This window comes from Rhinoderma darwinii, chromosome 1, assembly GCF_050947455.1.
Source record: "Rhinoderma darwinii isolate aRhiDar2 chromosome 1, aRhiDar2.hap1, whole genome shotgun sequence".
Classification (NCBI taxonomy): Eukaryota; Metazoa; Chordata; class Amphibia; order Anura; family Rhinodermatidae; genus Rhinoderma; species Rhinoderma darwinii.
The window spans coordinates 368,095,659-368,116,681 of record NC_134687.1 but is presented as its reverse complement, the minus strand read 5'-3'; the positions used below and the strand labels follow the sequence as shown (position 1 = coordinate 368,116,681).

General features: G+C 43.4%; 1 protein-coding gene across 8 annotated transcripts in view; it reads left to right on the top strand.

The window, feature by feature from the left end:
• Window positions 1-21,023, top strand: part of SMARCA2 (SWI/SNF related BAF chromatin remodeling complex subunit ATPase 2) — a 274,747-nt gene that overhangs the window by 54,258 nt on the left and 199,466 nt on the right. For 2 of the 8 annotated variants that reach the window (XM_075827644.1, XM_075827624.1), the window contains exon 1: window positions 1,680-1,909. The exons of 1 other annotated variant lie outside the window; for it this stretch is intronic. In XM_075827644.1, coding sequence (XP_075683759.1) covers window positions 1,837-1,909 — 73 coding nt within the window. In that variant the 5' untranslated portion in view covers window positions 1,680-1,836. Of the gene's footprint in view, window positions 1-559; window positions 648-667; window positions 743-964; window positions 1,229-1,679; window positions 1,910-21,023 lie in introns of those variants that run through there. 5 more of the 8 variants (XM_075827652.1, XM_075827634.1, XM_075827687.1 and 2 more) reach the window with 4 other exon arrangements.

The following is a 21,023-nucleotide window of genomic DNA, read 5'->3' as shown; positions in this document are numbered from 1 at the left end:
CTTCCGTGCGACCTGCGTGGTTTTCACGCACCCATTGATTTCAATGGGTGCGTGAGGCGCAAAAAACGCAGAAATATAGAACATGTAGTGAGTTTTACGCAGCGGACTCACGCTGCGCAAAACTCACGGACTGTCTGCACTGCCCCATAGCCTAATATAGGTGCGTACGACACGCGTGAAAAGCACGCGCGTATATTACACTTGTCTAAATGATGCCTAAGGCTCTGTTCACGCGGAGTATTTTGACGAGTCTTTGGCGCGAAAAACCGCTACGCAAAATTAGTCAAAAACCGGCCGAAAATGCCTCTCATTGATTTCAGTTTTCGGGACATGCACTATCGTCGCACAGTCACGCCTCTGACCTCCCATTGACAGCGTACTTTGCAGTTTTTTGCCTGTAGCACTCAATGGGAGCGAGCGAAAAAACGTCTCTAAAATCGCGGCAAACGGCGTACAGGAAGGTCAAAATCTGCCTCAAAATCCCAAACGGAATTTTGAGGCAGAATTTTCCTCCTGCAAAAAAACTGAGTCCCATACAACTCTCCCTGTTGGAGAATTTTTTTTCAAAATGCAAAAATACGCTGCCCATCTTGTTTACAAGCTGTACGGAATGGCGTAACGTGTGGGAACTGCAAAGAGTCAATAAGGTAGCTACATTTGTGGGACAGGGTGTACATTACAAAGAGTCACCGCGTACCATGAGCCACCAGTCCACTACAGTGTAGAGCCGTAAAGTTCTGAGGTAACTTTTGGGCCCATTTGTCATGCTTGTGTGTAGAAACAAAAGGGCTTTTCCCCTGTAGTTTGTGGTAGGTGATGAGGATTAAGTATTATGCGCCTGTGCTTGTTTTATTTCAGCAGGCATCAGGTATACGTGGTTGTTTATTCTGTAAGATTTAGTTCCTGTATTTGTAATTCCTCACAGAGTAAACTCTATTGCGTTTTAAAATGGGCGCGCATTAATAAATCTGTGCAACCGTGTGTGTATGCGCGGCGCTGTACCTGAGTGCGCACTGGGGGGTAGGCCTACGTACACACAGGCTGAATTTGTCAAGCGGAGCAGAATCAGGAAGTCAGAGGGAAAACACTCAGACATGTTTGATCACGATGACATGACGGAGGGGAGGAGAAACAGGAACAGGGCCTGAAGCTTTTACCTCCACACACTCAGAACACATACACCCACACAGCGCTCAGCGTACGCCGCACACCCGGCTCTGACGATCAGGTAAGCAGCCCGCCTCCTTCTTTTGCCTTGTACTCTTGTTCTAAACGGTGGTCTGAATCTAGTCTCGGTCAGGGAAGCAATCGATCGGGTGTACAAACTTTCCTGAGAGGGGGAAGGAATAAACATGGCTCCCATGGTTCCCTTCCCAAATGTTCTCAATTCCCTGCAGCATAGAGGAGGCCAGCACCCCGCTCACTAGATGCAATTCAGCTGCGTGAGTCACACTGATGAGGAATTTCGGGCTGACTTCAGTCGTGGAGTGTATGCAGCCGCTCGGACATATAAATATGTCCTCCACCCACCCCCCAATACTGTGTGGTGCGGGAGTGCACGGCTGCAAGTTGGGCGAGCGCGTAGTCCGGTTATCGAGCTCGCCTCACATACCGTCATGGCAGCCCTAAGTGCGCGGTCTTACTTTCTGATTCTAACCTAGAAAAGTGGAATGGACTGTAGCTACTGACTAAAAACGCATCGCGTGTGCGGGCTCTGTGCACGGTGTACCGGGCCCAGGCGTCTTATGAAATGCGAGGAGGACGAGCAGAACTTCGAAGTCACATGGCTGCTTGTTTTTTACCGCTCAGCGCTCCTGGGCGGCATGTCAGGCCAACATGAGGCTCCATCAGGCGTGGGAAAGTCAAGTTGCCCTTTCATATTGGTTGTGGTGCCACGCACTCTATAACTGTAAGGCATGAATCAGTGGCCGCTATAATGTGACCCCAAGAGCTTACACTCAGTTCTTTGTTCCTGTTGAGTATTCCATATTGACAGGATAAATGTTCATAGTTTTTATACATAGATGTGATTGATAAACCCTCTTACCACAGCCGGTCTCCCATTCTTGGCTATTTTGAGCATGTAGATCAACACGTGTTATGAAATTGTACAGTTTACATAAGTAAATTTGTTGCTTATAATACGTGTGTGGTTACCCTAAGGACGAATACAGATGTTTCAAGATAAGGCCTTGTTCACATCTGCGTTGGGGTCCCGTTCTGACGTTCAGTCTGAGGTTTCCGTCAGAATGGGACCCTGAGCGCAGACAGACGGAAACCAGAGGTTTTCGTTTAATTTACCATTGATTTCAATGGCGATGGAGCTGGTGACCGTGGTTTCCGTTTGCCTTTTTAGTGCACCGGACCCGTAGTTTTGCCGGAAGCAATAGCTTAGTCGACTACGCTATTGCTTCCGGCAAAATGACGGATCCAGTGCACAAAAGAGCCAAAGGAAAACCACGGTCACCAGCTCAGTCGCCATTTAAATCAATGGTGATGGAAAGGAAAACCTCTGGATTCCGTCGGTGTCCGTTTGTGTCTGCTCTAGGACACATTCTGAAGGAAAGCTCCGACGGAACGTCAGAACGGGACCCCAACGCAGATGTGAACAAGGCCTTAGTATGGTTCTTACGGCGCAGACGAGAACCGCACGTCAAAAACCGCATGCGAGTTTTACCACGACTTGCCATGGTTTAGCAGTTTTAATGAGATTTACCTGTGCTAACTGAAACCGCAGTACGTCTGTAGACTTCTCTACATATCTCATCCATGAGCTGTATTGTGTGTGGAAATAAAACATCCTTAGGAAATTTAATTTAGGGTATGTTTACGTAAAAGCACGCCTGGAGAACAGAGGGACGAGTCGCACTGGGGAAAACCCGCCACACGAGCGGGGATTCCTCAGCATGATGCGGATCAAAAAACCGCACTGCAGGTCCATTTATGACCGTTATTTCTGCAGTGTGTGGATGGGATTTGTTCATATCTCATCCACTTTTCTTCTACGGTAATACGCTGCGGATTTCCCTCAATGAAATCTGTTGCAGAAAATCCGCAGCTAATCCACCCGGTGTGAACATACCCTTACAGTAAGGGCTTATTTAGACGAACGTGATATACGTCCTCTGCGTACAACTAACGACGTCCTATATTTCTGCGTTTTTCCGCACATCACGCACCTGTTGAAGTCAATGGGTGCGTGAAAATCACGCGCTGCACACGGAAGCACGTGATTCACGCAACAGCAGTAAAAACTGAATGAAAACAGAAAAGCACCACGTGCTTTTCTGTTTACAAACAGTGTCATAATGATGACGACTGCGAGAAAATCACTCAGCCACGCATCACACGTGGCTGACACACGGAGCTGTTAAGTACCTTTTGCGCGCGCAAAACGCACACGCTCGTGTGAATCCGGCCTAAATTCCACTTTCAGTGACTGTTGGGAAACTACATCTCACAGCAATAAGAGTTCTATTTAAGGCTTAGTTGACATCTGGGATTCCGTTCATGGGTTCTATCAGTCCTTTCCGTCAGGGGAACCCATGAATGGAAACCTTAGCTTTCCGTTTGTGTTACCATTGATTTCAATAGTAATGCTTCCGTTGCCAATGGTTTCCGTTTGTCTCTGTTCCGTAATGTTTCCTCTTTGTGGTGGAATCAATAGCGTAGTCGACTACGCTATTGATTCCGCCGAAAAAACGGAAACCGTTAGCAACGGAAGCATTTCCATTGAAATCAATGGTTTCCGTTTGACTCCCGTTCGTGGGTTCCCCAAACGGAAAGGTCTGATGGAACCCATGAACGGAATCACGACGCAGATGTGAACGAAGCCTTAGGCCCCCGGCACACGACCGTGCCTGTAATCGCGGTCAGTGATTAGGGCCGCGGACAGCCACCCGCATTTGTTGGCCGTGCTCCCATATAATGTATGGGAGCACGGTCCTTAAAAAGCAAAAAATAGGACGTGTCCTATATTTTGCGGGGCCTTTCTACGGCATGGACACCTTCCCGTAAATATACGGGAAGGTGTTCATGGCCAATAGAAATGAATGGGTCCGTAATTACGGATGAGTTCTACAGTTGTGCGCATGGGGCCTAACAGGTGCGAAGCCCCAGGCATAGTGTGAAATTTGTCCAGAAGCCCTTTAGATTGTGTAGCAAGGGTCTATTCGTATTGTCCACACACAACGGAATTGCTGCAGGAAACTTTTGGTGCGTATTTTGCGGCGTTTTTCTCAATGCTGGGAGATGGTGACGTCTTCTGAAAAACGCAGCAATTGTGTCCACTTTCTGCTGCGGTCCGAAAACTACGCCCAGCAGGTAAATTTCTGCACATAATTTTGACACTGCGTGTGGATGAGATTTGTTGAAACTCATCCAGTTCTCTGCTGCGTTTTTTCCGTCCGCAATTCCAGGCGGAAAGAACACAGCAATTCCGCCGCGTGTGGACGAGCACTAAGGGTTACTCTACATTCTTTGATAAAACTTAGTTTTGACAATTTTCGGTTAATTTTTGGTGCTAATTTTGACGCAGAAACCATGTCGGAACCAGCGCCAAAAAATTTCCAAAATCTCCGCTCCTTTCAATGTGAGGCAGAGGCGTTTTTTTCTCCCGGAAAAAGAAAGCGGGATTTCCTTTCTTGCCTCTGACTTCCCATTGACATCAGGCAGAAAAAACATGCAGTGCTCATCTGAGTGTTTTTTTCTGTGGTGTTTCTTGGAAAAATATGTACAGGCAGTTCAAAATCTGCCTCAAAATTCCTGGCTGTAGAGCCAGAGGTCGCAATAACATCTCTACAGGTGTCATCTATGCCTGTAAAGACTCCTAAATTCTTTGAGGATGGCGCTGGTGGCAAGGTATAACAGGTAATATAAGTACATATGGTGAGGTTCTCAGGACCTCTCTCTATAAACTTCTTCAAACTATCATACTGCGCCGCCAGGGCAGAACTGTCAGGCGGTTTCTAATGACATCAGTCAGGCGCCGGGATGTTGAACAAGTAAGGCTCTATGTGTGCGCCTTTATGGCGTAATTAGGAGTTTCCTGGCGGTCTTGTGCTGGTGGTGCACTAAACTTTGAAGGGCTGCAAAGGAGAGGGGAGGAGGGAGACTATTCTGCTGTCAATTCCCAGGTCAGAGTGCTCACAGGAAGGAGAGCTGGCGGTAAGTAGATCGCCAGGACGGCTATGGTTCTTTTCCTATGCCATCAATCCCCTTCCTCCATTGCCTCCTGCTCATTTACCACCCTCCCCCCAGCCCCTGGGTTTGTGCCCCTGGGTTTTGTCCAGCGGTGGGATCCTCCAGGTTATTTTGCACCTCCTCTGTGTCTGCTACTGACCCAATCGCCTCCCTATAGGGCTTCTCTCTCTTTCTCCACCTCACCCATTTGCTCGTGTTCTTATTGGTTCACAGGTCACTTTGAAAAATCCAGTGTCAGGTGGGATTTGCACACAAGCTGGGTTCACACATCGCAGTGAAAATGTGTTTTGTTTTTGCCTGTAACCGTGGCAAAATCGCACAATTTTGCCGCAATTTTGGAAAGACTTGTGCCACAATTCCAGGCAAAAAACAAACCAGGAGATTGCTTAGGCGTATGTGCAGAACGTAAAACCTAAATGCAATGTGAACATAACCTAACACATCTTTTACAAATATAGATTACTGCATTGTTGAGCAGGACTGTGAAGTCGGTCAGCCAAACTTCCCACTCTGACTCCTATTTTCCACTGTTTGGCCCCAGCTCGAGTCCTTCAGAAATAGCTCATGTCTAATAAGCCCGGTTGTCTGTTTGCTGTGTATAACTGTATGTAAGGTTGGTAATGTTCTAAGAGAACAGAGTGTACTTTATTAATCTATGTATTTATAAGTCCTGGAAATAAAATTCAAGTCTGAATAGGAATAAGCAAGCAAACTCGGCTGTTTCTTTTAAGGCCCCATGCACACGACCGTGTTCGGTCCGTGATATACGGTCCGCATGTCGGCTGCATGTCCCGGACCGAACACAGTGCAGGGAGTCGGGCTCCTAGCATCACACTTATCTATGACGATAGGGGTCACTGCCTGTCCGCGGAACTACTGTCCCGTACTGTAATCATGTTTTAGTGTGTGACAGTAGTTACGTGGATAGGCAGTGACACCTAGCGTCATAGATAAGTATGATGCTAGGAGCCCGGCTCCCTGTACTTTGTACGGTCCGGGACAAGCGGCCGACATGCGGACCGTATATCACGGACCGAACACGGTCGTGTGCATGAGGCCTAACTCTCATAGAACAAAATGGATAGAGCTGCGCGCGTGCACGGCCCCCTCAGTACTAGTCCCTTCCTGGAATCTACAGCAAGTGTCTGCCTCACCAAGCGAAACAGGCGTTCTTAAAGGGGTTGTCCGAGATAACAGAATATTTTTAATAACACCATTAAATCATTTAAGTTAAAAAAATAAATACATTTGTAATATACTTACGTTTTCCAAAGTGGCCCAGTTTCCAGATCCTGCCGTCGGGAACTTGATTGTTGACGTCTCTCTCTGCTCCGGCTCTGCTGCTTTGTTGATCTTGAATTCTTGCCGGGTACACGACACGTCACTTGTGACGTGGTGTGTATCGGCTTGTTCTGTTGTAACGCGCATGCGCGGCCCCTGCTGTTATCTCGAGAACAGCAGGGACTGCGAGAACAGCAGTGACAGCGCATGCGCGTTACTGCATGTGAAGCAGAAGAAGCCGATCTACACCACGTGACAAGTGACGTGTCGTGTACCATCCGAGGTCTCGCTGGTGCAAGACCATGTGATCGGGATACGACACGACAGTGGAGGCGGCTGAAAAGGTGACGTCAGAGCTCAAGTGACCAGAAGGAAGAAGCAGCCAGAGCGGAGAACAGAAGCAAGATTGCACAGGTAAGTATATTATGCAATTTTTAATATGTGTAATGTATTTCTAACTGTACTTAAAAAAAAAAAAAAATCTCGGACAACCCCTTTAATATAGGTGTGGGTTCCAGTCTTGGGACCCGCATCTCAGGCATTTATAACCTATCCCAAAAACCGTTGTAGCAGACGTGACTCGTGCATGTCTGTTACGAGTACCGCCTGCCGCTTCCCACTGGAAGCCTGACGTAGGGAGAGGAGCCATTAACGCTGGGCAGGGTAAGTGTTTTTTTTCTTTAGTTTGTTAGCAATTGTGTGAGAAATGGCGCCAGGGGAATTCCGGAAGTTGTAGTCCTCTCCTCTTATAACTCCTCCCTGTAATGTCCTCTGATATCCCATAATAACATCCTGGACATGCTGGTAGTTATAGTTCTCTCCTCTTATACTTTCTCCCTGAAGTGTCCTCTGATATCCCATAATAACATCCTGGACATGCTGGGAGTTGTAGTTCTCTCCTCTTATACCTCCTCCCTGTGATGTCCTCTGATATCCCATAAGTCTGGACATGCTGGTAGTTGTAGTTACATAGTTAGTACGGCTGAAAAAAGACACATGTCCATCAAGTTCAACCAAGGGACGGGAAAAGGGAAGGCAAAATTCCTACACATAGGAGTTAATACTTTTTTGTTCTAGGAAATTATCTAACCCTTTTTTAAAGCCATCTACTGTCCCTGCTGTGACCAGCTCCTCCGGTAGACTAGTCCATAGATTCACAGTTCTCACAGTAAAGAAGGCTTGTCGCCTCTGCAGGTTGAACCTTTTTTTCTCCAGACGGAGGGAGTGCCCCCTTGTTTTTTGAGGGGGTTTTACAAGGAACAGGATTTCACCATATTTTTTGTGTGTGCCATTAATATATTTATATAAGTTAATCATGTCCCCCCTTTGTCGTCTTTTTTCAAGGCTAAATAGGTTTAATTCTTTTAATCTTTCCTCATAACTTAAACTCTCCATGCCCCTAATTAGCTTCGTTGCTCTTCTTTGTATTTTTTCCAACTCCAGGGCATCCTTTCTATGAACTGGAGCCCAGAACTGAACTGCATATTCTAGATGAGGCCTCACTAATGCTTTGTAAAGTGGCAATATTACATCCCTGTCCCGTGAGTCCATGCCTCTTTTAATACACGACAATATCCTGCTGGCCTTTGAAGCAGCTGATTGACATTGCATGCTGTTATTGAGTTAATGATTTACAAGTACACCCAGATCCTTCTCAACAAGTGAATCCGCCAGTGTAGCTCCCCCTAGGACATATGATGCATGCAGGTTGTTCGTACCCAGATGCATAACTGCCAAGTGGATGCCCAAACACTTAGTTTGTTTAAATCTGCCTGCAATTCACAAACATCTTCCATAGTCTGAACTATATTGCATAGCTTGGTGTCATCTCTCTTATACTTCCTCCCTGTAATGTCCTCTGATATCCCATAATAACAGTCTGGACATGGAAAAAGAAGCGACGTGCCCTATCTTGAGGCGTTTTCCGCTTCAAAAACCCAATTGAAATCAATGGGAGACGGAAAAAAACGGCCGACGCGGTTTTTGATGCGTGTTATATCAAAAACCGCTCACAGTTTTTCCCTTTGCCTGTTGAGAAACTAGGTGACAAACGCGTAAAAAAACGCCTGTGGTGCAAAATGTATAAGGGGGTGGGGTAATAGCGGGGTTCACCTGCTAGTGCCACCCACTATTACTACCTCCCTTTTATAATCAGGATCACTAGGGTTATGCCTAGTTCCTCTACCTTTTTCCTTATACTAACGTCGATCTAATTGCTTTTCTGCTACTCGAGGGAATAAGACCGTATAGTAAATAAAGATAATATTTATTAACATACAGTAATCACATATATATATATATATAATATACACCAAACACAGTAATCACAGTACAGTAATAAACACGGTATCATAATCCTAATCTATACCGCCACCCACTTACCTAAACATACATAGAAGTTACGTTACAATACAATACACATAAACTACTTGTAATTCTCACACGCTCACTATCTCTTTTCCACTCCCTCCTAATATAACTGTCCCTGTACGCTAAGGGTTAATTAGGTAAAGCATTAACAATGGGAAGGGTTAAACGTTTCAAGGGTTAACCAGGGATAGAACAAGGGATGAGCATGTCATCAAGGATTTAATTTAGGTACTGCAAGGGGTAGTAAGGGTTGACTCAGGGACTCGGGCAGCAAGGGGTTAAAGAGGCTCTGTCACCACATAAGTGGCCTATATTGTACATGATGTGATCGGCGCTGTAATGTAGATTACAGCAGTGGTTTTTATTTAGAAAAACAATCATTTTTGACGGAGTTATGACCTATTTTAGCTTTATGCTAATGACTTTCTTTATGGACAACTGGGCATGTTTTACTATATGACCAAGTGGGCGTTGTACAGAGGAGTTTATGACTCTGACCAATCAGCGTCATACACTTCTCCCCAATCATTTACACTGCACATAGCGATATAGCTATATCGCTATGTGCAGCCACATAAACACACTGCAGTAAGGTTATAGTGTCCTGACAGTGAATATACATTACCTCCAGCCAGGACGTGATGTGTATTCAGAATCCTGTCACTTCTGTAGCGTCTCTGTGATATTTACAGCAAGGCAAGCGTAATCTCGTTTGAAATGAGTTTACAGCGTAATCTCGCGAGATTACGCTTGCTGTGCTGTAGTGTCGGGATTGTATTAGCGAAGTGTCAGGATTCTGAATACACCATGTCCTGGCTGGAGGTAATGTATATCCATTGTCAGGACACTTGAGTAACGTTATAGTGTGTTTATGTGGCTGCACATAGCGATATAGCTATATTGCTATGTGCTGTGTAAATGAATGGAGAGAAGTGCATGACGCTGATTGGTCACTTCTCCACAATGCCCACTTGGTCAAAAAGTAAAACACGCCCAGTTGTCCATTAAGAAACTCATTCGCATAAAGCTAATATAGGTCATAACTCCGTCAAAAATGATTGTTTTTCTAAATAAAAAACACTGCTGTAATCTACATTACAGCACCGATCACGTCATGTACAATATAGGGCACTTATAATGTGGTTACAGAGCCTCTTTAACTCGGGCAGCAAGGGTTGCTCAGGGAACTTAGGGCAGTAAGGGGTTAACTCGGGGACAATCCGGGAGAGGTAAAGTGTAGCCGTGGCTACACTATGATACGTAGCGTTTTCGTTGGTGGAGAAGGAGCAGGTTGTTGGTGGAGAGAGGCAGGCAGGACATGTAGTGGAGTTCTCGTTGGTGGTGATGGCAGGACCCAGCTGTTCCACGTTGGTGGAGTGGTCAGGTAGTCTCTCCTGAGCGTACCGATGCAGGGCTATTTTTCCCGGCCGATACGCTCGCAGCGGGGGACAAGTGGCGCTCGCCCCCGGCTACCATGGGTCGGCATGGTGATAATGTGTCACCGGCTGACTCATGAGTGGCCGCGTGTATTCCCGTGAGACCGTCCAATGGGGGAAATTTGAAATGGGGACAGGAGATCAACAGTATCTCCTGTCTCCATCGTTACCAAAACAGAGCAGGACAATACTAATTGTCCTGCTTTGTTTACAACTCTATTCATGACTGGGGGGGGGGGGGGGTGTGTGTGTGTGTGTGTGTGTGTGTATGTATATATATATATATGTATATTTATACATGCATACACTTTCCTTTAACCCCTTAATGACCAGCCTATTTTAAACCTTAATGACCAAGCCATTTTTTACGTTTTTCCATCGTCGCATTCCAAGAGCTATAACCTTTTTATTTTTGCGTCGACATAGCTGTGACAAGTTGTATTTTTTAATACCACCATTTTGGGGCACATATTATTTATTGATTAACTTTTTTTTGGGGGGGGAATAGAAAAAAACCTGAAATTTCGCCACTCTTTTTCGCGTCTTAAATCTACGCCGTTTACCGTGTGATATAAATAACACAATAACTTTATTCAGCGGGTTGTTACGATTGCAACGATACCAAATTTGTATAGTTTTTGTATGTTTTACTACTTTTACACAGTAAAAACGCTTTTTTTTCAAAATTATTTGTTTTTGTGTCTCCATATTTGAAGAGCCGTAACGTTTTTATTTTGTTGCCGATGCGGTCGTATGAGGTTTTGTTTTTTGCGGGAAGACTTGTAGTTTTTATTGGTACCATTTTGGAGTAGATGCGACTTTTGATCACTTTTTTATCACTTTTTTTTTTAAAGTCAGTATTCACAGAAAACAGCAAGTTTTCCATAGTTTTTTATTACATTTTTTACGGCGTTCACTGTGCGGGTTAAATAATGGAATAGAGTTATAGTCGGGGTCGTTACGGACGCGGCAATACCAAATATGTGTAACTTTTTTACTTTATTTTATTTTTCTAATATTAAAGCATTTTGTAAGGGGAAAAGGTGGGTTTTTCACTTTTTTTTAATTGACTTTATTAAACTTTTTTTTTTTTTACTAGTCCCACTAGGGGACTTTAATATGCGATTCTCAGATCGCTATTATAATACACTGCAATACTTTTGTATTGCAGTGTATTACTGCCTGGCCGTTTAAAATGGACAGGCATCTGCTAGGTCATGCCTCCGGCATGATCTAGCAGGCATTCACTCCAGGCAGACCTGGGGGCCTTTATTAGGCCCCCCGGCTGCCATTGGAGACACAGACACTCGGCGATCGTATCGCCGGGTGTCGGTGGGAGAGAGAGGGAGCTGCCACCCCCTCTCTCCAAAACCACTCGGGTGCGATGCATGCTATTGCGTACCGCATCTGAAGGGTTAAACGGGTGAGATCGACACTAATATCGATCTCACCCGGTCGAGTAGGGACGCCCCCAGCCGCCTCTGGCAGCTGAGCAGGCAGATTTGACAGCTCCCTGCTCTGTTTACTTTATCCTGATGCCGTGCCGTAAAAAGGCATATGCATCAGAATAAAGCCCGTTAGTGGCCGCCGTGAAAGGCGTATTGGCGGTCACTAACGGGTTAAACAAAACCACTTAAAAAAACAAAAAAAAACAAAAAAACAAACGAATCTGATGTTTCAAGGCAGAATTTTCTGCCTGCAAAAAAAACTGTGGATAAATATTTCACAACATCTAGGTTATGGGGGCAGCCATTTTTGCCGCTGTTAGCAGCATTTAGAGATATGCATTATAGCAGCCACATGGGCCATAGGAACCTGTGAACAGGAGGCCCCCATGCACTTCTATGGGAGAGTTTTCTAGGCATGCTCTGCGTCCTGTGCAGAGGTCATTGAGCAGAAAGGCATAGGAGGAGGAGCCTTGTCCATCCCCTATTCACAATGGTTGAGCCTGTGTTCTCTATATATAGGTGTTAGTTTTCATTGTAATCCTGCCTATGATGATGAGATTACTGCTAAGTGATCTCTACAGAACAGGCCGGGTCAGTGGCCCATAGAAGGTATGTTTCTCGATTTGCGTCACAAGGATTCCCTGCGCCTCAATCAAACGGGGGTACCCCCTTCACTCTTTCCATTTTGAATGCCGCATTGATCGTGGCATTCAAGGGGTTAACGGCGGAGATCAGAGTTTTCTGTGCCGCAACCGAATTTAGTATGCTTGTCACTTACTAAAGGCAAAAGTAAAGACCGAAAGACCAACAATCAAGTGGCTGCAGTAAAGTCCTGGCAAAGCATCTCAAGGGAGGAAACTATAGGCAGTCTTTGACTGCAAAAGATTTGCATTCAAGTATGAAAAATAATCCTTATATTTATAAGCTTATTAGTTTGTCCAATTGCTTTTGAGCATGTGACAATAGAGACCATTTTAAGGTACATATAATTTACTGAATAACTTATTTTAAAAAAATAAAAAATTGGGGTGGGGGAATGGGAAAAAAAATCAGTCATTCTTTATTCCTTGGGATTTGATTTTACTGTGTTCACCGTGTGCTATAAATGACAATTACTTTATTCTGCGAGTCTTTATGACTATGATGATGAATTTATGTAGGTTTGTGGTCTTTTTTTTTTTTATTTTTAGTTTTTTTTAAATAAATGTTTTACCACTTTTGCACAAGAAAAACACTGTTTAAAAGAAAATAGTTTGTTCTTATTTTAACGCATTGCAAATCTTATAAAATTTGACTTTGGATGTATATTTATGAGGGCTTGTTTTTTGCAGCATGAGCTAGAGCTTTCAATGGTACCGTTTTGGGGTACATACAATTTTTTTATAATTTTTTTTTTATTTGTGTGACGCAGGTTGACTAAAATGGTAATTGAATTATATTTTAGGTTTTATCTTTACAACGTTCACCATGCGGGATAAATAACGTGATCATTTTCATAGTATGGGTCGTTACGGATGCAGCGACACATTTTGTATCCATATGCCAAAGTCGGGTAGGGGACGTATGGAGCGGACTCACGGAGTGAACCCGCTCCATACGATACCGGTGTCGGCTGTTTGTTACTGCCGACCCTTCAGAGTAACGAGCGGGATCGCGCTCTAGCCCAATCCCGCTCGTTTAACTCGTTAAATTCTGCGGTTAAATAGTTAGAAAGAGGGGGCGACCCCCTCTAACAGCTCATCGCACCCCCCGCAACGCAATCGCGGGGGGCGATAGTTGCTATGGCTGCCTGGGGGCCTAATGAAGTCCCCCAGGTCCGCCGTCTTTGTGCACCTATTAAGCCCTGCCTGTCAGGATCATGATATACTGCAATACATCAGTATTGCAGTATATCGTGCAAGCGATCTAACGATTGTTGGTTGAAGTCCCCTAGGGGAACTAATAAAAAAAAATAAAAAAGTAAAAACCCGTTAAATAAAAAACTATTAAAAGTTCAAAAAACCCCCCTTTTCCCATTTCCACCCCTAGAGCATAGTATAAAAAAATAAACATAATTGGTATTGCCGAGTCCGTAAAAGTCTGAACTATTACAATATATCATTATTTAACCCGCACGGTGAACGCCGTAAAAAAAATAAAAATTTAATAGCCAAAATCTCTATTTTTTTAGTCCCCTAATCTCCCACAAGAAATTAATAAAAAGTGATCAAACCGTCGCATGTACACCAAAATAATATTATTAAAAACTACGGCTTATCCCGCAAAAAATAAGCTCTCATGCAACTTAATCGACGGAAAAATAAAAAAGTTATGGGTCTCGGAATTTGGCGACACAAAATACATTTTCTTTTTTACACTTAGTTTTTTACTTGTAAAAGTAGTAAAATATAGAAAAAACTATATTTGGTATCGCCGTAATCGTATTGACACACAGAATAAAGTTAACATGTTGTTTTAATTGCACAGTGAATTCCGTAAAAACGGCGCGCAAAAAACCATGGAGGAATCGCTGTTTTTTTCAAAAAAATTTTTTTTTTATTTTATTTTTTTACCCCACAAATATTTTTTTTCCCCCTTTCCTAGTACATTATATGGCAAAATAAATGGTGCTATGAGAAACTACAACTCGTCCCGCAAAAATCAAGCCCTCATAGGACTATATCGACTGAAAAATAAAGACGTTATGGCTTTTGGAAGGGGGGGAGGAAAAAACGAAAATGAAAATCTGATAAAGGGCTGCGGCGGGAAGGGGTTAAACGACCGTAATAACCTGAAAAATTAATCTAATAGGTTATTTAGTGTGAAACGTGAACGGGATAAAAAATAAACAAGAAAAACAATGCCGATAATCACTTGTTCCTATATTCATGCAGCAAAAATGTTTTTTTCTACCTACAATCTGTGAAAGAAAATAATACAATATCTCCTGCGTAAAACAAGGCCTCATACGGCCACGTTCGTGAAAAAAAAAAAAAAGTTATGGCTGCTGAAATGCAGAGGTAAAGACTGAAAAATGTACCTGGTCATTAAGACCTTTTCAGGCCCAGTCATTAAGGGGTTAACCCCTTAACGCTCAGCGGCGTAATATTCCGTTGTGCGAAGTGTATAGATCGCGCTCAGCGACGGAATATTAAGTCGCGGGAGTAACGGCCATTTCGGCCGTCTTCCCGACACATGCAGGAGCTGTGACAGCTGCTGTCTCGTACAGCATTTGCCGCAGCTCCTATAGCGGGGACCGATCGCTGTGTCCCCGTTGATTAACCCCTTAAAAGCCGTGTTCAATAGTAATGGCGGCTTTTTAGGGGTTAAGCTTCCATCGCCGGCTTGTTACACGATAGCGGCCGGCGATGGTGTCTATGGCAACCGGACACCTAACAATGGCATCCGGCTATGCCATCTACGGAAGCCTAGATGTGTAATAAGGCCTCATGCACACGCCCGTAGCCATGTGCACGGCCGTGATTTTCGGGTCAGCCGGCTGCGGACTGTCAGCCGCGAGCCGTCCGCAAATCGCAGGCCATGCACATTGTCGCGGCCCTTATTTTCAATGAGCCCGGACTGCAGAAGACGGCCCTAATATGGCATGTCCGTTCTTTCTGCGGTGCCGGCTCTCGTGCCATGCATGGTCCGTAAAAACTACGGTCGTGTGCATGGCCCCATAGAAATGAATGGGGCTGCAATTCTCTTGTGGATTTTCGGCGGAATTGCGGCCGCAAAATCACGTTCGTGTACATGGGGCTAAAAGTAAAAATCCCCCTTTTTCTCTTATCAGTCCTGACATGTTACTTTATGTGGTAATAACGTTGGAATGCTTTTACCTATCCAAGCGATTCTGAGATTCTTGTGACATGTACTTTATGTTAGTGAAAAAATGTCGATAATTTTGGTATTTATTTCTGATAAACACCACAATTTAGAAAAAATTTGCAAAAATTAGCATTTTTCTAAATTTAAACGTATATCTGCTTGTAAAACAGATAGTAATACCACACAAAATAGTTACTAGTTTACATTTCTCATATGTCTACTTTATGTTTGCATCATTTTTTGAACATCCTTTTATTTTTCTAGGATGTTACAAGACTTACAACTTTAGCAGCAATTTCTCATATTTTAAAGAAAATTTCAAAAGGCTATTTTTTTCAGGGACCAGTTCAGTTCTGAGGTGGCTTTGAGGGCCTTCTATATTAGAAAATCCCCAGAAGTCACCCGATTTTGAAAACTGCACCCCTCAAGGTATTCGAATCAGCATTCACAAAGTGTTTTAGCCCTTTAGGCGTTTCACAGGTAGTAAAGTAGAGGAGAGCACCCACTTGGATTTTGGACCTCCTTTTTTTTTTAGAATATATTTTAGGTACCTTGTCAGGTTTGAAGAGGGCTTGTGGTGCCAAAACAGTGGAAACACCCCAAAAGTTACCCCATTTTGGAAACTACACCCCTCAAGGAATTTATCTAGGGGTATAGTTAGCACTTTGACCACACAGGTTTTTTGCTAAATTTATTAGAATTAGTCTGTAAAAATGAAAATCTACTTTTTTTCTGAAAAAACATAGAAATTTTTAATATTTACCAGAAACAATAAAGAAAATGCACCCCAACATTTGTAAAGCAATGTCTCCCGATTACGGCAATATCCCATATGTGGTAATAAACTGCTGATTGGACCCACAGCAAGGCTCAGAAGGGAAGGAGTGCCATTTGGATTTTGGAGCACGGATGTTGCTGGATTGATTTTTGGTTCCATGTCGCGTTTGCAACCCCCTGGAGGGACCAAAACAGGGGAAACCCTCCAAAAGTGACCCCATTTTGGAAACTACACCTATCAAGGAATTTATCTAGGGGTATAGTTAGCATTTTGACCACACAGGTTTTTCGCAAAATATATTGGAATTCGTCTGTAAAAATGAAAATCTTTTTTTTCTGAAAAAAACATAGAAATTTTTAATATTTACGAGGAATAATGAAGAAAATCACCCCAACATTTGTAAAGCAATGTCTCCTGATTACGGCAATACCCCATATGTGGTAATAAACTGCTGATTGGACTCAGAAGGGAAGTAGCGCCATTTGGATTTTGGAGCACGGATTTTGCTGGATTGTTTTTCAGTGCCATGCCGCCTTTGCAACGCCCTGGAGGGACCAAAACAGTGGAAGCCCCCCAAGTTACCCCATTTTGGAAACACCCCTCAAGGAATTTTTCTAGGGGTATAGTGAGCATTTAGACTCCACGGGTCTTTTGCAGAATTTATTAGAATTAGGCGGAGAAAATTAATCTCACAATTTTTTTCCACTAAAATGTTGCATTTTCTCATTTTCACAAGGGATAAAGGAGAAATAAACAACCAATTTTTGTAAAGCAATTTCTCCCGAGTACGGAAATACCCCGCATGTGGTCATACATTTTTTTTTCATTAGAAATTAATTAACCCTTTCAGGACTGATCCTTTTTTCTTTTTCCGTCAGTAGAGTGATGTGAGGGCTTATTTCTTGCGGGTGGAATTGTAGTTTCTATTGATACCATTTAAAGTGCCATAAAAAGTACTGGGAAACTGAAAAAAAAAATTGGAAAATTTATAGTAATATAGGGAAAAAATCTGATTCCATTTTTTGGGGTTTTCGTTTTTACAGCTTTCGCCGTGCGGTAAAAACGAAAACTACAGCGATTTGGGCGGTTTAAATTATTTAAGTTTTTACGGTGTTCACCGTGCAAGTCAAATAATGGTATATTGTAATAGTTCGGCCTTTTACGGACGTAGCGATATCAATTCTGTTTATTTTTTTATTTTTTTTTAACTTTAAACTTTTTTCTTTCTCACTACTAATAACTTTAATTCTTCTACAAATTTTATTAGTCCCCTCAGGGGACTTGTACCAGCGATCATTGGATCGCGGGTACAATATGCTGCAATACTAATGTATTGCAGTATATTGTTATTTTTACAGACTCCTGTAAGGGTATGTGCACACACACTAATTACGTCCGTAATTGACGGACGTATTTCGGCCGCAAGTCCCGGACCGAACACAGTGCAGGGAGCAGGGCTCCTAGCATCATACTTATGTACGACGCTAGGAGTCCCAGCCTCGCTGCAGGACAACTGTCCGGTACTGTAATCATGTTTTCAGTACGGGACAGTTGTCCTGCAGCGAGGCGGGGACTCCTAGCATCGTACATAAGTATGATGCTAGGAGCCCGGCTCCCTGCACTGTGTTCGGTCCGGTACTTGCGGCCGAAATACGTCCGTCAATTACGGACGTAATTAGTGTGTGTGCACATACCCTAACAGCGCGATTCCTGTTCGTTAGTCCTGGGTGTCAGCTGTAATACACAGCCGACACCCGCTCCATACATCAACCCCCGCACCATGACGTGCTATTAAGTCATAGTGCGCAAAGGGGTTAGTGCACAGCGGATGGTGTGACTATTGCAATTTTCCACTGATATTCTATTTTAAAGAGGCTCTGTCACCAGATTTTGCAACCCCTATCTGCTATTGCATGTGATCGGCGCTGCAATGTAGATTACAGTAACGTTTTTATTTTTTAAAAATGAGCATTTTTGGCCAAGTTATGACCATTTTTGTATTTATGCAAATGAGGCTTGCAAAAGTACAACTGGGCGTGTATTATGTGCGTACATCGGGGCGTGTTTACTACTTTTACTAGCTGGGCGTTCTGACGAGAAGTATCATCCACTTCTCTTCAGAACGCCCAGCTTCTGGCAGTGCAGACACAGCCGTGTTCTCGAGAGATCACGCTGTGTCGTCACTCACAGGTCCTGCATCGTGTCAGACGAGCGAGGACACATCGGCACCAGAGGCTACAGATGATTCTGCAGCAGCATCGGCGTTTGCAGGTAAGTCGATGTAGCTACTTACCTGCAAACGCTGATGCTGCTGCAGAATCAACTGTAGCCTCTGGTGCCGATGTGGCCGACACGATGCAGGACCTGGGGCAGGAAGTGAGTGACGTCACAGCGTGATCTCTCGAGAACACGCTGTGTGTCTGCACTGCCAGAAGCTGGGTGTTCTGAAGAGAAGTGGATGATACTTCTCATCAGAACGCCCAGCTAGTAAAAGTAGTAAAAACGCCCCGATGTACGCACATAATACACGCCCAGTTGTACTTTTACTTTTCAACACGCCCAGTTGTACTTTTGCAAGCCTCATTTGCATAAATACAAAAATGGCCATACCTTGGCCAAAAATGCTCGTTTTAAAAAATTAAAAACGTTACTGTAATCTACATTGCAGCGCCTATCTGCTGCAATAGCAGATAGGGGTTGCAAAATCTGGTGACCGAGCCTCTTTAATGCATAATATGTCATGCCCAGTTTGTGCCACTGAAGACAAATACCTCATAAAATGTTAAGCGTGTTCTCCCGGGTATGGCAATGCCATATATGTGGACGCAATCTGGTGTTTGGCCACGCTGCAGGGCTCAGAAGGGAGGGAGCGCCATTTTGCTTTTGGAGCGCAGATTTTGCTTGGTAGTTTTTCTGTTTGGGGTTTCGCTGGTATTTCAGTTTATAATGAGGGGGCATATGTAATCTGTGCGGAGAACATCAGGGCATAATAGCATGGTATAATAATGCGGTAAATAAATAATTCATAGATGTGTGGCCGATGTCGCACTGATAAATGGTGTCGGATGTTACCCGCTTTCAGAAAACACTGCACATTTGGCATCTCCGTATTCTGAGAGCCAGAACTTTGTTATTTTTTCTCCACCGGAGCTGCGTGAGGGCTTATTTGTTGCGGGACAATCTGTACTTTTCATTGGTACCATTTTGGGGTACATGCGATTTTTTTTTTTTTTTTTTTTTTTTTTTTATTACTTTTTCTTACATTTTTTTGCAAGCCGGGTGACCAAAAACGAGCAATTCTGACAATGTTTCTTAGTTTATTTTTTGCGGCGTTCACCGTGCACTATAAATTACATTTTTACTTTATTCTGCGGGCCGATACGATTACGGCGATACCATATGTATATAGGTTTTTTTAGGTTTTGCAGCGTTTGCGCAATAAAATCACTTTTTTATCAAATTTATTTTCTTTGTCGCCATATTCTGAGAGCCGTAACTTTTTTATTTTTTAGTAAAAAAAAAGCTGTGTAGGGGCTTGTTTTTTTGCGGGACGGGTTGACGTTTTTATCGGTATTCTTTTCGGGTACATGCAACTTTTTGGATCACTTTTTATTCTCTATTTTGGGAGGGGTGGTGACCAAAAAACAGCGATTCTGGTGTCGTTTTTTTATTGAATTTTTTTGGGGTGTTCATCGTGCGGGAAAAATAACTTTATAGTTGGGGTCGAAAAAAATGAAGTGTTTGTTTATATAACTTATAACTTTTATTTTTACACTTTTTAAAAAAAAATGTATTACTTTTTGTTTTTTATTTTTTTTACTTGTCCCACTAGGGGACACTTAGACTTGCAGCTTTGATCGCTGCTAGAGTACATTACACTACCTACGTAGTGTAATGTATTCTAACTGTCATTGTGACGTAACAGTCACACTGACAGGAAGCCTAGGAGGAGCGTCCGGAGGCAATCTGTCGTCGCATTTATGGGGTTAATTGCCGAAATCAGCGGCGATGGTCTGCTGACCGGCAAGGCTGGAGTGTCAGCTGTCGGGGACAGCTGACCTCCCGGGAACTAACTAATGCGGGAACTAACCCCTCTGCAGGACGTACTATTGCGGAGCAGCCCGGGAAGAGGTTAAAGATTAACAATATTGAGCTAAAAATACATATTATTGGAAAATAAATATTGTTTTTATTGCAGTTTCATAGATGGGGTGCGTCTTTTGCTTTGGCTCCACAGGGCCTCTTTAAACATAAAATGGTGCCTGAAGAACATCCTAATAAAAGGAGTCCCTAAAATCCACAAGGTGCTTCTTTATTTCTGAGTCCAGTACCACACTAGGGCCACATATGGGATATTTTTGTAAACGGCAGAATTTGGGTAATAAATATTGTTGTGTTTCTCTGTTAAAACCTTCTGTGTTACTGAAATAAATGGATGAAATAAAACCTTTTTAATTTTACATCCACTTTGCTTTAATTCCTGTGAAACACCTAAGGGGTTAACAAACACCCTAAATTTTGAATACTTTGAGGAGTGCGGTTTTTAAAATAGTATTTTGCAGGCAAATTAAAGTATAAGGGTCCGTTCACACTTCGAATTTACGTGGCGGGTTCTGCTGCAAAATCCGCTCGGAGCTATCCCTGCTGACAGCAGGAAGATTCCTCCCTCTCATTGACATCAATGGGAGGTTCGGGCGGAAT